This window comes from Carettochelys insculpta, chromosome 12 (assembly GCF_033958435.1).
Source record: "Carettochelys insculpta isolate YL-2023 chromosome 12, ASM3395843v1, whole genome shotgun sequence".
NCBI classification, from domain to species: Eukaryota; Metazoa; Chordata; order Testudines; family Carettochelyidae; genus Carettochelys; species Carettochelys insculpta.
In genome coordinates, this window is record NC_134148.1 from 25,162,280 (window position 1) to 25,178,315 (window position 16,036).

At 41.2% G+C, this 16,036-nt stretch overlaps 1 protein-coding gene across 2 annotated transcripts in view; it reads right to left on the minus strand.

Moving 5' to 3' along the window:
* Nucleotides 1-862: 862 nt before the first annotated feature.
* SHC4 (SHC adaptor protein 4) overlaps nt 863-16,036 on the minus strand; it is a 62,209-nt gene continuing 47,035 nt past the window's right edge. For both annotated transcript variants that reach the window (XM_075006554.1, XM_075006555.1), the window contains exons 8-12: nt 12,679-12,856; nt 10,176-10,236; nt 6,660-6,839; nt 4,559-4,812; nt 863-2,569 (exon numbers count right to left, since the gene is read on the minus strand). In XM_075006554.1, coding sequence (XP_074862655.1) covers nt 2,414-2,569; nt 4,559-4,812; nt 6,660-6,839; nt 10,176-10,236; nt 12,679-12,856 — 829 coding nt within the window. In that variant the 3' untranslated portion in view covers nt 863-2,413. The remainder of the gene's footprint in view (nt 2,570-4,558; nt 4,813-6,659; nt 6,840-10,175; nt 10,237-12,678; nt 12,857-16,036) is intronic.

Sequence of the window (16,036 nt, forward strand, 5' to 3'; positions counted from 1 at the left end):
AAATCAGTGATAGAGATAGATAAGAGCACAGGTATTTGTATGTATTATATAACATGTTATTTATTGAAATTATCCAAATACAAATTTTAATCTGTTTTTAAACTTCGAAGCACCGGCATGCGTCTAGCCGCGGCTCACCCGCCGGTACTTGGAAGTGCTGGGGCAATGCGTGCTGGTATTTCGAAGTTTAAAACTTCAAAGTTGCCACAGTGGGGAATTTGCTTAATGAAGTGCTGCCTATGCACAGCAGCACTTCATTAGTAAACTCCCAACACCCTAATTATCATCCTTCCTTCAAAGGAATTTGGTAGTATAGATAAGCCCTTTGAGGAGTAAGGGGACTTCGACATTGCCCTGGCACTTCGAAGTATCGGAGGGTGAGCTGTGGCTAGACATGTGCCGGTACTTCGAAGTTTAAAACTATGCACGGCAGCACTTCATTAGTAAACTCCCAACACCCTAATTACCATCCTTCCTTCAAAGGAAGGTGGTAGTATAGACAAGATTATGATGAAAGAGTATAAGCTTTTTCAGGCCTAAAACTGGTAGGAAAAAAGGGGAAGTCATTACACACTTCTTAAAAAATAGCATTTCAAATAATTAGATTTTTCCTTCAATGAAAGACTATGCCCTCAGATGCCAGACCTTTTATACTACAGATGAGCCTTTTTTTTTCTCTTTTAAAAAGCCAGGATCTCCCTCTGTAACATCCTGTACAATTATCAGAGAAGTAGCCGTGTTAGTCTGTAGCTTTGAGAACAAGAAGAAGTCTTGTGGCACCTTATAGACTAACAGATAAAGACTAACAGATATCTGTTAGTCTATAAGGTGCCACAAGACTTCTTCTTGTTCTCGATCCTATACAATGTTAATATTGAATGGAGGACACAGAATTTCCTTGTTATTAGTGAATTTAATTTTCTATATGATAGTGGGACTTAATTTGTCAAGGAGTGCGACTGATTGTGCCAAAAGGCATCACTTATGTTCACATCAGCCAAGGATGCCCTTTCTAGAGCTGGTCTAATTATTTTCGGCAAATATATTCTGAACATGCAGGCTTGGTTGACCCAGCTTTATTTGTGAATTTTTTTATTTTTTTCTACCCAAAGCCAAAATTTGTTTTGATTTTTCAGAATTGCCAGCAAACCAAAAAATCTATTATTTGGCCAGATCTAACTTTTAGATAGTTCCTACAAGAACCTTCTGTTCCACTTCACCTTCTCTCTCCTATTACTCATTGAAACACGGCTCCTTAACTACCAATGAACTCTGACTCTCTCAGATACACTGATTACAGGTTCATTCAGATTTACAGCATTTATTGTGACAAAAGAGAATATATTTTCTTAAAAAGATTTTCCAGTGTTTATGATCAAATGGAATCTAAATAAGCAAGAAGAAGATATCACATCATTTTGGAAAAAAGTGTGTGCAGTAATTTCTAGAACATGCAAAAATCAAATACTTTTTAAATCATTTCTCCCCCCTCCAAAATGTATCATTTTTCTCATTCAGTTTTCTAAGCTGTAAATATTTATGGAAACAATTAAAAATATATTTAACCTAGTTTTAAAAAGAGATGTTTCCAGTAATTATTGGCAATAATAGGAAAATTATATGCAATACACAAAAATATTAGGATCTAGCATGCTTGCTCTTTGATACATTCTATTCCAAAATTATACTAATTTACATATTTTATTTCAATTTGGTAAATGTTGCATAACCTCAAATATTTGAGCAGTTAGACAGCAATTAAAAAACTGGCTGTTACTAATAAAACAGGCAACCTTTCTGTATTGTGTATGCAATTCATTTTAGACATCATTTGCTATTAAAGTGCTATTATAAGCAAAATGAAATAAAGTTAGTGTCTAATGTAAGCAAGTAACCTTAATATTCAAATCATTTGTTTTGGCAAAGTGTTCTAACCCTATACATGTTCATGTATCCACTCAAAACTAATCCGATATAAATAAAATTTGTTTCCAATAATTCCACAATTAAAAGGCACATACTAATGTCCCAGCAGTTTATTCAAGTGAGCTTTTTCATGTATGAGTTTAATTGTGCTTTTAAATAGTTACTGATTCAATGTGATCTTGAAAGTGACATCTGTGCATGTCTTTAATACTTTTACCCAAATGGAACTCTCACACTCCAGGGGTTTCATTTTGCTGAGATTAACACTATATATATATATATATCCATATAGCTCTGCATATTGATCTTTATAGATCTACATAGATATACATATATTCATACATACACATGAAAAGAAATCTTCTGTAACAGCAGGTGAAAAGTGCAGTTTGTACTTTTTGAGTTGGCTTTGTAGTAATGAAGTTTAAGACTAGCCAGTGCAGTTTTCACAAATGAATTGCCTTGGGAATTTTGAGATCCAACAGTGTTATTTTTTGTATTGCATGTGTCCTTTGTTACATTGTTTTCTCACTGGTTGTTTCAAGCTCACTTCACTTCCAGAAGAGATGATTGGCAGATTATTTTCCATGTGGTAACGAATAAGATGACCCACACTATCGAACACATGGTCTTTGGTTCTCACCTAGTAAGGAGGGAAAGAATTGATATCTTTATTTTCAATTAAAAATGGTCACAGACCTGAAACTGCTGCTTTAAAATTAAAGCCACTGAAGTCAGCAGGGACAGGATCAATAGACAGGGATGCTGTGACACACGCTTTAATAAAACAACTAGTTGTTCTGTATTCTGTTTCTCCATCAGCTGCTTTTCCTGTGTGCAGCCAGAAGTAACACCTGATTGCCTATCTTTTGTTGATTACATATCCCGGTATGGTGTCCTCATACCCGTTGCACAGGAAAGGGAGAACATCTGAGGGAGAAAGGAGAAGTTGAAGGAACCTGTGCAGAACTGGGCACAAGGTAACACATCTATGAAAGAGGAGCAAAGCCACAATTTCTTCTCCCAAGAGGCACCTCCTCTCAATCCCTCAAGGAAATTCTTTCTTGTTCATTCATGCCTGTAAAAATATCACTCAGGGGAGCTCCTCAAGCAGCTGCACAGATGTCCTTAAAGGTTAGATTTCAGGTAATACAACTGACTCTTTACTTTACCTCTCCCGCATTTGGAAACTCTTTGCTGGCCAATTTTATTGCTGGATACAATCAGCATTTGATTATAGCAACATTTAATACTCAAAGGATGTGCTGATTATACCAGCCTGTGAGACAGCTAATTACAATAATGAACACACTCATAAAAGTCTGGGGGTGAAGGGTTAGCCAGATGAAATCATTGGCAAAACTCTTGTTAACTTTGGTAGAATGAGCATTTCATCCTTGGGAGTTAAATATGCACTTTGCCTTTGAAAATTTGGCACAAACCAGTACCTTTTTTATGAGATACTTTCCATATATGTGTAAGGGGACTAAAACTCACTGATGATTTTTGGTTGATTCGCTCCCATTATCGAAAGGAAGGGGAATAGCGGTTTGAGAAATCAGGATCCTGAGACTGACAGCCCACAAGAACAATGGAAAGAGGCCAGCCCTCCAGGTGGATTGCCAGGGTGGACAGGCCAACAAGGGAGTGAGGAGTCTGGGAAGAGTCCTGTCCCCCTACATGAGCTAAGTTTCCTGGGTTAGATTGAGTGGGGCTGAGCTAAGGGGACATGTGCCTGAGCTGAGCTGAGCTGGGGAGCAGAGTCATGCCAGCCAGAGAGACACCACAGCAGCTGATCCATGCTGGGAGAAAAGCTGCAGCCGGAGATCCCAAGACACAGTGCAGAGGGCAGATCCATGCCAGGAATGGGGATGCAGCCGCAGAGCCAGAGGGGCCAGAGAAACACATTCAGCGCCAGAGACAGCACAGCAGAAAGTGGAGATAATGTTGGAGCAAGTTGAATCTGGGTGTGGTGAGCTGCAGAGGAGAGCAGGGGGCACCCTTGGTAGAAGCCCAGTGCAGGAGGACTCCACCAGCCAAGAGGCCTTGCAGGCCAGATTGGGGAGAAGCTGGCACTGGGAGTAGGGTTCTGCCATGCAGAGCAATTGTCTGACCTGCAGCATCCCTGCAGCACAGCCAGGGCCTGAGAAGCTACAAGGAACAGACTGTGAACTGTGCTTACGTTCCAGAGACACTGTTTATGAAAGCTCTATGTCAGAGCAAAGTGATGTGTTTTTCATTAATATTTTCCATTTTTCATCATTATTTTTTAGAAATTGCTTTTTTAATAAAGTGTATTTGCTTGGAACTGCATGTAATCATCAGTAGCTCAGGGAAGCATTCAATGCGAAGAGAGGACCCTAGAGTGGGGACATTCTAGTCCTTGCCCTAAGGGAGCACAACACAATGAGGGGTTGAGCCCCAGGAATCCCAGGCTTAGCCTTTTTGGGGTTACAAAGACTCTGCCACACACGAGAGTGAAAGGGGAATCCTCAATGTCATGAAGGGCACTGGGTAAAGGAAGTGGGAGAAGAGACTCAGATCCTTTTGCTGACCCATTTCACTAGGATAGTGTAAAACATTCCCCTCAATAGCAGGACCATTCCCCTGCTTACACATGCATTACCCATACCTTGCCTTCAGGATCAACCAATAGTAAGTGCTTTGCTTGCCCTCCTTGCAATCCGCTCAATACATATTGACCAGGTGACGTTGCACTCTCTCGCACCAAAAAATCCCCATCGTTGACCAAGAGGGTTTCTGCTGCTTTCCTGTTTAATTTGCCATGGTAACAATCCTCATTCTTTAACTGTTGCTTTATTTGTTGCAAAACACATACAGTATCCATGCTGGTTGTGGCATGCTGGTGAACAGCTTCTGGCAACTCTAAAATTAAATGAAAGGAAAGGTGTTGGACTTTTCACCCAAAACTGCAGTAGAAGTATAGAAGATATTTCATTTATTATACCTCTGAAATACTTTGAATCAAATTATTTAGATCTGAAACATTAATCAAACCAGTGTTCCAGGCAGTGATTATATTTAATGCTTTCAAACCCATAGGCACACATTAATATTCCCAGGGCCCCAGCAAGTGAGGTAAAAATTGTCACGCCAATTTAACAGAGGTTGAAACTTTGGAAAGTGTGAGATTCAGTCGTTCGTTAGTTCTGATGTTGCTAGGAACAGGAAATGGGATTAATACTAAAAAGTTTGTTCTCAGGTTGTGTTTTGGTCTTGCGTCACAATGGTTGTGTAGGGTGGATTGCTCTGGGAAAGAATCACAAAGTTTGGAAGTTTAGAGGAGATTCCATTTTGCAACTGACTATGTGAATATGGCATGTGTTAGAAAGCTGTTCATTATGTAGTTCAATGAACTACATACAATTATGAGTGGCACAGAAACACTTCTGTAGAGATATGCGAGTTGTAAAACAGTCTTACTCAGTCTTAGTCTTTGGTCTTATACCAAAATTACACACAAAATGCTAGGAATGCTTGCATGGTAAATTTTACCTATCATTAGCACATGAAAAATGACATACAAAACACAGTCTGATTGTTTGTGATCAGATAGGTGTTTTGTTAAAAAATTTCACATCTTCCCTGCGAAACAAGTTTGTCTTTTGGGTAAATTATGTAAAGATTATTTTTTCTGTTGTGGTTAGCTGACACTGATCTAAATATCTGATTGTGAGGGTTATGCTGAATGACTGCAGCTAGGTTCAGGAATATAATATATGACTGGTACAGACAGAAAGGAAGCATTTACAGAATGAGATTTGCTAAACAAAACCAAAACATTACTAAACACAGTAAAAAATATACGTGGGTTGGGATATAACCACTCAGGCAGCAAATGACCCATAGCCAAAATTTCTCTCAGGAAACTGACTAGTCCACTGTTTAAATGCAGTTTTTCTAGCAGGGCATCCTCCAGCCTTTTTAAGGAGGGGTTCTCCAGCACAGAGGGGACACACAGACCAAGGTTTGGAAAGTCTTCGTGGACAGAGGGTCTCCTTATGCAGGCCTCCATAGTCTCCACCTCCTTCTCTCTGGGTGGATCCCAAGCTAACAGTGTAAGTGGTTCACAGTGGGGGAAAAAAGAGGAAATAAAAGGAAAATTATCAGTCAGAGAAACTGACTGCCTCTAGAAGTGCTAGATTCTCCATCATTTGAACTTCTTAAATAAAAACTGGATGTTTTTCTGAACTGTTTACAGTTCAAACCAAAGTTGTGGGCTTGATATAACAATTACTGGGAAAAGTACTATGAGCTGGTTTATGTAGGGCATCAGATTTGACAGTTATAGCAACTCCTTGTGATCTTAAAATATATGAAAGGCAGCAAAGGCAGTAGACCTCACCAGGGTTCAGAATGGCCAAAATCTGCATATGGAAGATCATCTACATTCTGAGGACATGATACTGCCCCATGTTTTCAAATCAGCTTTCTGGGACTGCCTGCCATTCTTTGTGAAATATATGACCCTAAGCATTTTGTTGCTAGTGGTCAGCTTCAGAAGACAGAAGCTGGATCCATTCACAGTCTGTCAGCATTTTTAATCTTAGCTCATTCTGGATATAATAACGAAAAGGGATGTCTAGCACAGTTACAAGAATTATTTGCCTTGCAAATTGTTATGGAAAAAACATATTCCTTCCCCATGCATTCAGGTGACATAATCCTTCTTTCAAGACTTAGCAAAAGATGTCATTGAAATATTAACCTACTCTCATGACACAGTGGGCTCCCATAGAGCTGGGCTGGTGCAAGGCCTCTAGCTGTATAGGCTGTAGTTTGCAGGTTCTGAGTGTTGATGTAAGAAGGGTCATCAAAAAGATCCATTTTGCAAGCAGATTTCGGCAAGAAGACATCTTTTTTTGCCTTCAGTGATCTTTCACCACAGTTACCTGTAATTAATGGCAATATACATTGTATCTCCTTTTTTACCAAGCCAAAAAAACCAGCAGCTCCAGTTGAATGTTGCAGCTTTGACATTCCCACTTAAATCCTTCACCGACAAAAGAAAAAACATGCCAAACTATCTCATTTGTTTTTATTTCTAAAAAGCACAATTTTCAGCATGTTAATGCTATTATGCAGCCAAATGAAAGGAGTTTAAGTAGGGTCATCAAAGGTGCTTAAACCCTTGGCTTAACTCTGCTCCTACTGAAATTAGTGGTAGATCTCCCATTGATTTTAAATGAAGGCAAATTAAGCCAAAGCTGACTAACCTTAAAAAACCCACCCTGAAGCTCCTTGCAATGGGTTCACCAAAAACTATAGGAGTGGGAATGTTATATTATATGTATTTATGGAGAACAGCTATCTTGGTAAAAATCATATAATTTTTCTTAACTTCTCTGTATATCTCTCATGCCAGGGCTCCTTACTTCCCCACTACTGAGTATGTGGTTGATTATTATTACCTGCCTCCAGTAATTCTGAATCAGTTAACCTTTTTCAGACATATTCTACCCTGATTCATGTGTAAAAAAAGTCTGCTGAGTCTAATGGGATCTCTGCTCCGAGAATGATGAGAGATCAGTTTATATGAGGAGATTAAAAAGAGCCTGTTTTTTTAGCCTAGTGAAGTAAAGATTGAGAAGGGATCTGATTGTGCTCTGTTATTACCCCAAGGCACAAGGGGGAGGCCCAGGAGCTATTCAAACTAACGAAAATTGTTAGCACAAGAACAAATAAGTATAAATGTAGACTGTAACTAAGAACGTTTTTAACCATCAGAGGAGTAACATTCTGAGACAGCCTATCAGTTTTAAGATGAGTTTAGTACGTTTATCAATAGGATGACTGGACCTGAAGACTCAGGAGGTCCCTTCCAATACTTACATATCTCATTATGGATACTCACTGCACACCCTCAGTTCTCTGTGGCAAAATTGTTTTCCCTCTCCAGGAGTATTTCAGTAAGTGGAAGGATTTTTTTTTCCTTTCCACTCCCTGCAGGGTTGAGATGGTGGAGCTCATAGGTGCTAATTCTGTGAGTGATCTCAGGCTGGAGCATCCACAAGCAGCCCCTCTATTAGTTTTGTCAAGTGCCTCCCACCTATCAGCTCCCCATGGATCCGTGTCCCACCTTCCTGTTCCTCTCACCTGCTGCAGTCAGCTGATTTGCAGGTATGAGGTTCAGGGAGGAGGGGGGAAGAGTGAGGATGTGGCACACTTGGGGAGGGAGAGAATTGGGTGGGAAGGGGCAGGGAGAAGGTGGAGCAGGGATGGATAGAGACCAGGTGGGGTGGGGTCTTGGGAGAAGTGGGTGGGGCCTGGGGCAGAGCCAGGGTAGAGCATTCTGACACTTTTAGAGCTAGTTGGTGCTTTGTACTTCGGCCTGGTGAACCAGAGGAGCATCATTCAGTCTAGAGTCCTAATTCAGGAGAGGATTAACAGAGCAGCCAAGTATTGCGGGAATGCTCTTCAGCTAACTCAGGGGCTCTCAAACTTCATTGCCCTATAACAGAGAGATACCGTGCTAGTCTATATACTATGAAAACAAAAAAGCAGTCCAGTAGCACTTTAAAGACTAACAAAATAATTTATTAGGTGATGAGCTTTCGTGGGACAGACCCACTTCTTCAGATCATAAAACAGACATAAACACACTCCTGGTTCACAAACCTGTCAGGCAGCACTTTAATGGAGTGGGCCATTCCGTTAATGACCTGAAAGTCTGTGTTTTACTGAAAAGAATTTTCACAGCCGTTTGGAAAGAGAGGTTGCTGAACTCCTTTTCATATTCAAATTCGACACATTAACATGTGGTTCGAACCAGGATGACAATTTTCTAGCTCATTATAGGGGCTCTTTTACATACTTTGCTTTATCTAATTCTTGACTCTCCCCCCGGCTCCTTCTGCCCCTCTGCTCTCTGATTTGCTCACTTTGATAATAATTTTTCTGATTTGTCAACCTTGATTACTTTTTTGGTTCTCTGTGCCTTAAATATTGAGTCTGTTCTGGTATGGCTATGAGCTGAAGAAGTGGGTCTGACCCACAAAAGCTCATCACCTAATGAATTATTTTGTTAGTCTTTAAAGTGCTACTGGGCTGCTTTTTTGTCTCCATTGCCCCGTGATTCCCTTCTGATAACAAAAGATATAATCCAGCCCCAGGAGTGGAGACTGAAGCCTGAGCCCCTCAAACCCAGATGTAGTGGGGAGCCATAGTCGAAGTCCCGCTGCTCCAGTTGGGGAAGGGGGGATGGCAAAGGTGATGCCCAAAGTCTTCAGTCTCAAGCACAGGGCCTGTAACACAAGCCCCGCTACCCAGGACTGAATCCCTTAGGCTTGGGCTGAAGCTATGGGCAATGGGGCTCAGTCTTTAGCTTTGGCTCTGGGCAGTGGGCCTTGGGCTTCAGTCCCAGGTGGCAGCAGGTCTAAAGGCAGCCCTGGAGATCTCATTAAAATGGAGTCCTGGCCTACACTGGGGTTCTGAGCCACAATCTGAGACTCACACAGCTAGACAAAACAGCGACCACATTTGTGGTGTTTATCACATTTATTATTGGATTTATTTATTCTTCCTATGTGGAAATTAGTTGCTTATCTTTTCAACTTGGCAAATGCAGAACTACGAAAAGAAAGAAAAAGAGATCTAACTCCACCATGTGGGCAACGTAACACAGACCCTATGAGCCCGGCATATGGGATTTTTATTAAAGAACCTTGTGTATGAAGCCTATAGATATAGTGGGATATCATGGAACAAGTCTCCCCCACCCCATCCCGCCAATAAGGTGACTTGGAGCACATAACCAGCCACACAAAGGGAAACAAGGAAAGCTCAAGTGAAGAAACAGCGTTAAGGTTAGATTTGAGACTAGGAAACTTTAACACAGCAATCAAGGCCAGAAACATGCTCCCTCTGGGAATGTCACAGGCATGCTGGCAGTTCTGACCTTGTAATGCATGTGTATATTGTGAGTGAATAGGGTCTGAACAAGTTAATAGGAGAGCATCTTTCTTCCTTGCTGGGGATGAAAGGAATTAAAGTAACAAAGGGCTACTGTATGGTGTCAAGACCAGTAAAATTGGGAAGTCTGCTAGCAGGAATAAAAATGAATTAACATCCCTCTTTGAAAAGCTGAAAGGCTTTTTTCTCTGCCCCTCAGCCAAGGAACTAGTCATGACCTAACGCTTTTCTTTATTATATCAAAAATCTTGGCACTGCCAGGCAGTCTGGCTCAGTGGAAATCTAGTTGTGCAGGGGAAGGAAGACATAGCACATACCTACTGATTTGTTTTCTTCTGGACAATTTTCATATATGTTGATGCACTTGGGGCTGCCAGCCTGAAAGAATCAGACCATTTACTCTCATTGGATGTCAACTGTTAATGAACTTCAGTGTCAATAAATACATTGCAGTTGAATGATCCCTGAACAACCAATTTTTCCACCCATTCAAACGATAGTCAGTGTTGATGCTTTACGTCCCATTGGCTATTCCAGTGATGCATGCCCCAATCCCTTCAAAGAGTCTAAGATCCACAGCAGTCAATGCAAGGCTTAGAAAATAGGGGTACATGGCTTGTCTGACAAGGTGAGCTAGAGAAGCTTGGTTCTGTGTTTACATTTGATGCCATGTTGAAGCATGCTACAGTTAAAGAAATGGTCTTAATATAGTGACTAACAAAGCATTAATACTCACATAAGAAATACCAACTCTTTCTCTTCTAACGAATAACCCTTTGTTATAATTTTATTTCTAAAGATACTTCCATGAAGGCAAATTCATGGTTGCCAAGCAGCAGCTCTGCTTCTGGGACCAATTCCTCACCTGAAGTCACAATCCACTGTTTGCAACATCACAATTAGTTGCTAGGGAGATGACTATGATGTCACAAACAGGAATCAGACAATTTCATCTGAGGAATGTGCAGCAGGATTAAATTAACTCCTAGGCACAGCAGATGCTGATTTCATGCATTTTTTTCCAATAAAAATAGGGAGAGAGACTACAGACAGAAAAAAGCTGAATGGTCACAGTGTAATGTCTGAATAGCATTAAAGGATTCTACAGATTGAAAGGAAATTACTGAGAAAACAACAACAGGGTGGGCTGGGGATAGGGGGAATAGAGTCCCGTGGGCTATGTCTACACTGGAAGCATTTATCTACAGAAGTTACTGTCAGCAGAGATGTTCTGACAAACTTCTGTTGACAGATTGCATCTACATATAAAAGCAGATCAGTCTTTTGATCTGTTCTGTCATCAAAAGAGCCCTCAAGTGTCTACATAGCTTTCTGTGGACAGTTTGTGTTGACCAAACACATTTTGTGTGTAGACTCTTTGTAAGTTTTGTCTACAAAATTCTAGTGTACACATGGCCACAGTGAACTAGATCTTCTGGAAATGTGCTGTCCCTCCTCAGTAAGCCTCTGCTGCAAAGCCACAAGTATAACTGAGACATGGCCTCCCAGCCCTATTGCTGGAGGTCTTTGAATACAGACTCAAAGCTCAGGCAAAGCCAGGAGGTGGTACCCACTTCCCTCTACTTAGGAATGCTGATCAGTACAGTCTATAATCAGGTGAACCATCCCAATAAGATCTTAAGTCTACTGCATGGGTGTCCAACCTTTTGGCTTGCCTGGGCCGCATTGAGTGAAGAGGAATTGTCTTGGGCTGCATATAAAATATATAATATAGTTAATGTATATAAATCACATAATAATGTTAAAAGTTTACAATCTTGTGGGGCCACATTACTAGCTGTCCAGGGCTGCAGGTTGGACACGCCTGGTCTACTGGTTTCACTCCCTGATTTTCTGAGTCCTGACTGTGCCTAGTTTCAGGGTTTCTCTATCCCCTACAGTCCCATCTGTAGTCAAATCCAGCTATTGGTCATGGTCAGGACCATGAAAATCAGAGAGTGAAACCAGTTGATTTAGGAGCTTACTGGGATTGTTCATCTGATTGTAGATTGTACTGATCAGCATTCTCAAACTCTGGAATTTGAAAGCTCGCTGTGTCTTGAAACACACCAGAAATCCTGAGGGTTTGCAGGTGTGTGGTCTTATCAGAGTGACCAGATAGCAAAGGAGAAAAATTGAGACAGGGCTGTGGGGTAGGGGTGGGGTAATAGGTGCTTATGTAAGAAAAAATACAGTTAGGGCATCTGGTCCTTCTAGATCTTGGATAAGCCATTTAAATCTATGTACCACTTCCTCCTCCTCCTCTCAACAAAGAAATGACACATGCTCTCACTCAGAAGTATTGTAAGGATGAATCAATTAATGCTGATAAAGTGAAATTCAAATGTGTTATAAGTGTTACAAAAACTGGCCTAAAAGCCCCTTCCCTAACCAAGCAGGATATGGTTGTGTTCATATGTGCTCCTCCACAGCACAGTAAACTCTTTCATATCTGGCAGCCCTGGGACCAGGAGGTTGCTGGATATTCAAATATTCTGGATAAGAGAGAGGTATATGTAGCAATGCATAACATTAAGAAAAAACAAGATTACATATTAAGAAACAAGAAAAAAGTATGCCGAGTACTTTACCAACAACAGTAGTATTGTACACTATAAACTTATGCTCTATTTGCTGCATTTATTTGTATTTACTTTCACTATACTGTACTTATGGAAACGTAACTAAAGTTTACTTATGGTTAAAATGTCAATTATCAGAGAGTTCTGGATGATAAGATGCCAGTTAAGACAGAGTTTGCTGTAAGTTGTTTTCTCTTCCCCAGAATAGTAGTGAATAGCATGAAATAGACACACTTACCAAACAGTACTGCTTTTCACATTGAATGGGACAGTTTGCCCTTTGGTCTGTTTGCACTTTCATTCTCATGTCTAATAGTCCACCTGTAGGAGGCTCTTTCCCTGGAATTTCATTGTAATAGTCATGATCCTCCCTCTCCTGTATATTCCAAGCTGATCCATCAAGATTCATCACATCACTGAAAAATGAACCACCACATGAAATGACCAATGTAATCAAAGGATTCTCAAAGTAAAACACATCCCATGAGTCTGGACAACAAAATGGACAAACTAGCCATACAAATGCAGCTGTTCCCAATGCTAAAAGCTGCCTGATTAAATCCTTTCTCTCAGCCACTTCTTTATTTATCCAGTTATGATGATTGGTTACAATCACCCATAACTAAGTTGGCAGGGCGGCATAGGTATGTCCTTACCCCTGGGATGGTGTGCATTCTCTGAGCTACTTTTGGCAATGTTTTACACTCAGAGGAAACACTGTTCATTAATGCATTGACCTTATAGACTCAGGCCCTGGTTTTGCCTCTTATCTTGTCTGTATAAAGCAAGAGTGTGGGACTTATAAAGGAAAATTAAAGCCTGTGACATCTGGGCAGCCATTAGCTAGGCCTGGATCTGCATTGGGGAATCAAATGTGGCTACAACAAATACAGTTTTCCAGAGTGGAATTGAATCTAATTTAAAAAACAAAAACAAAAGCAACAGAACAAGAGACTCTTTCAGTGTGGCACAAACACTAAAGGTTTGTCCACATAGTACAATAGTGTATTTAAGTGGGTTGTGAATTCTAGGCTGCACTAGCAAGTTGCATACTAACTGACTGTATAGACCTTGCAGAAGCACACTCAGGCCTGCCAATGTGGGGAGGGGGAGCAGTAGGTGGAGTGGAGGGTGGCAGCAAAAGGGCAGTTGCCCTGGAACCCAGCAATTCCAAGAGGCCTTGGGCTCCTGGTTGCTGTTGCTGCTTCTGCCTTTTAAGTTGTTGAGCTGTTGCTGGCAGACCAGCTCTGGGGGTCAGAGGTGCAGCATGGTCCAGGCAGTGCTGAAGGCTGGCTGCCACTAGCCCCTCCCCTTCTGGCTGAAGCCCTGCCCCCTTCTTGGAGCATGGAGTTGGCCCTCCCCTACCTTGCCCAGGAGCCCCTGGAGGCTTTTAGCTCCCCATGCAAGCTCAAAGTTCCCTAGCATGTGTTAACATAGCTCTGTTTAAAAAGGGACAACATTAATGTGCACTGGGGAGATTTGACTGAGTGGTAGCAGGGTCTTCACGGACCAGTTAGAATTCACCTCTTAATGAAGTGGTTCAACTCATGGCATAGACAAGCCGTAAATGGCACCACCAATGGGGATCAACATTTTCCTGCATGCTTTTGAACCAACTGATGACAGTTTCAACATTCAGCGGCTACACTGCAAAAGCACTGGGCGTTTCCGGCACTATTCCTCTCCTCCAAAAATAACACCACATTTGGAATCTTACTTCTCTTTCTAACAAGATGATAATTGGATAAAAGGCCACAAGCAGGAAAGAGAGAAATTTCAAGTGTTGGACTCAGCACTTGTCCTTGTTGAATATCATCAGATTACTTTAGGCTTACTCCTCTTATGTATCGAGGTCACTCTGGACCTTAGCCATATCCTCTAACATATCTATCTCTATCCCCAGCTGAGTGTCATCTGTAAACTTGCTGTGGGAGCAATCCATCCCATCATCCAGATAACTAAGAAAGATGTTAAACAAAACTGTTCGCAGGACCAAGGCCAGTGGCACTCTGCTTGATACCAGTTTCCAACTAGACATCAAATCACAGCAGAATACATCTTGGGCATTCTCACCAAAGGACTTGAGGACCTTTCAATGATTTGGAAGCAACCAGACCCTCAACTTAAGCCAACAACTTATTTTGTCACTATCACAAGCCTTAACCAAGAACTTAGCAATTATTTTATGTATTTGATTCCTTTAACCTATTTTAGACTCTCAACATTCTTTTTTTTTCTCTTTTTGTAAATAAACCTTTACATTTTAGCTACTAAGAGATTGGCACCAGCGTAATTAATGGGTAAGATCTGAGTGACATATTGACCTGGGTGTGTGGCTGTTCCTTTGGGATCAGAAGAACCCTTTGTTTCACAAAACTGATTTTAAGAAACCACTAATCTTTTTGCCTAGTGTTTTTGGTTGTGATACAAGAACTAGGATACTGATGAAAACTGTTTTTCTGACATCTTGTTAGCCAGTGTGATGAAATAGAAGTTTACTTTTTTTGCTGGCTCAGTATATCATATGGGGGAATAGCCACCAATTTTGGGATGAATCTGCCCTCTTTCTCAGCAGTTTGTCCTGAATTTGGTATTCTCAGCTGTGACCTATGGAGGAGGCACTGTTACACAAGGAAGCAGAACTTTGAAAATAAACAGCACTCCATCAAAGAAATACTAGCTCCATCAGCAGCTTGTCTGCCTAACTGAAACAACTCACAAGACCCCAGATTTTGTCCAACAGCTCAGATCAAAAAGGGATAACGTTATTTAACATTTCTATTGTGGTAACACCTACTGGCCAAAATCTAGCTGGGTCTCATTGTGCAAGGCACTATGAGAAACATAATAAAAGATAGTCCTTGTCCCAAGAGGGCAAGAAAACAAATTCAATTGTATGTATGCAATTCTCAGCCATTCAGTAGCAGTGACCACAATTTGCCACCTGCCCCAGTGACTACCATCTGGCAATTTCCTTTATATGTTGACGCAGAGGTGACATTTGAATAGGGATCTGAGGGAAGATAAAGTGGATTCAGATTGGGAGCTTTTCCCACTCATGATGGGCAGCACAGGAGAAACATGTCAGTGCTCATCACAGAAGCAGGCGATTGAGGCTGCAATCCTTTAGCTACTAAGAGATTGGCGCCAGCGTAATTAATAGGTAGGATCTGAGTGATATATTGACCTGGGCAGAGTGAAAATGAGGGTTAAACTAGCAATAAGGTAATAGATTGAAGAGGTGGGCAGGAGACTTAGCTGCAGATGGCTTTGAGAGTAAGGACAAGATGTCTGTATTGAGGAACTTAAAGATGAGGAAAGGACACCAGAGTCAGAGCAATAAGCCAAGATGGTCATCTGCATAGCTGCATTTTAATAGGCTTCAGAGGGATGAGGTTGCGGGCACCAAAGCCAGACAGCAGGAGATTTAGAGTTGTGAAAGCATGAGATGATCAGGGCTTGGACCACAGTCTTGGCAGCATGGGCAGAAAAAATAGATTGGAGCTTTGAGATGTTGTGCAGAAAGCAGCAGCAAGATTTAGATATGTCCTGTAACTGTGGGTCAAAGCAGAAGATTGAAACAAGGAGAAAGACAA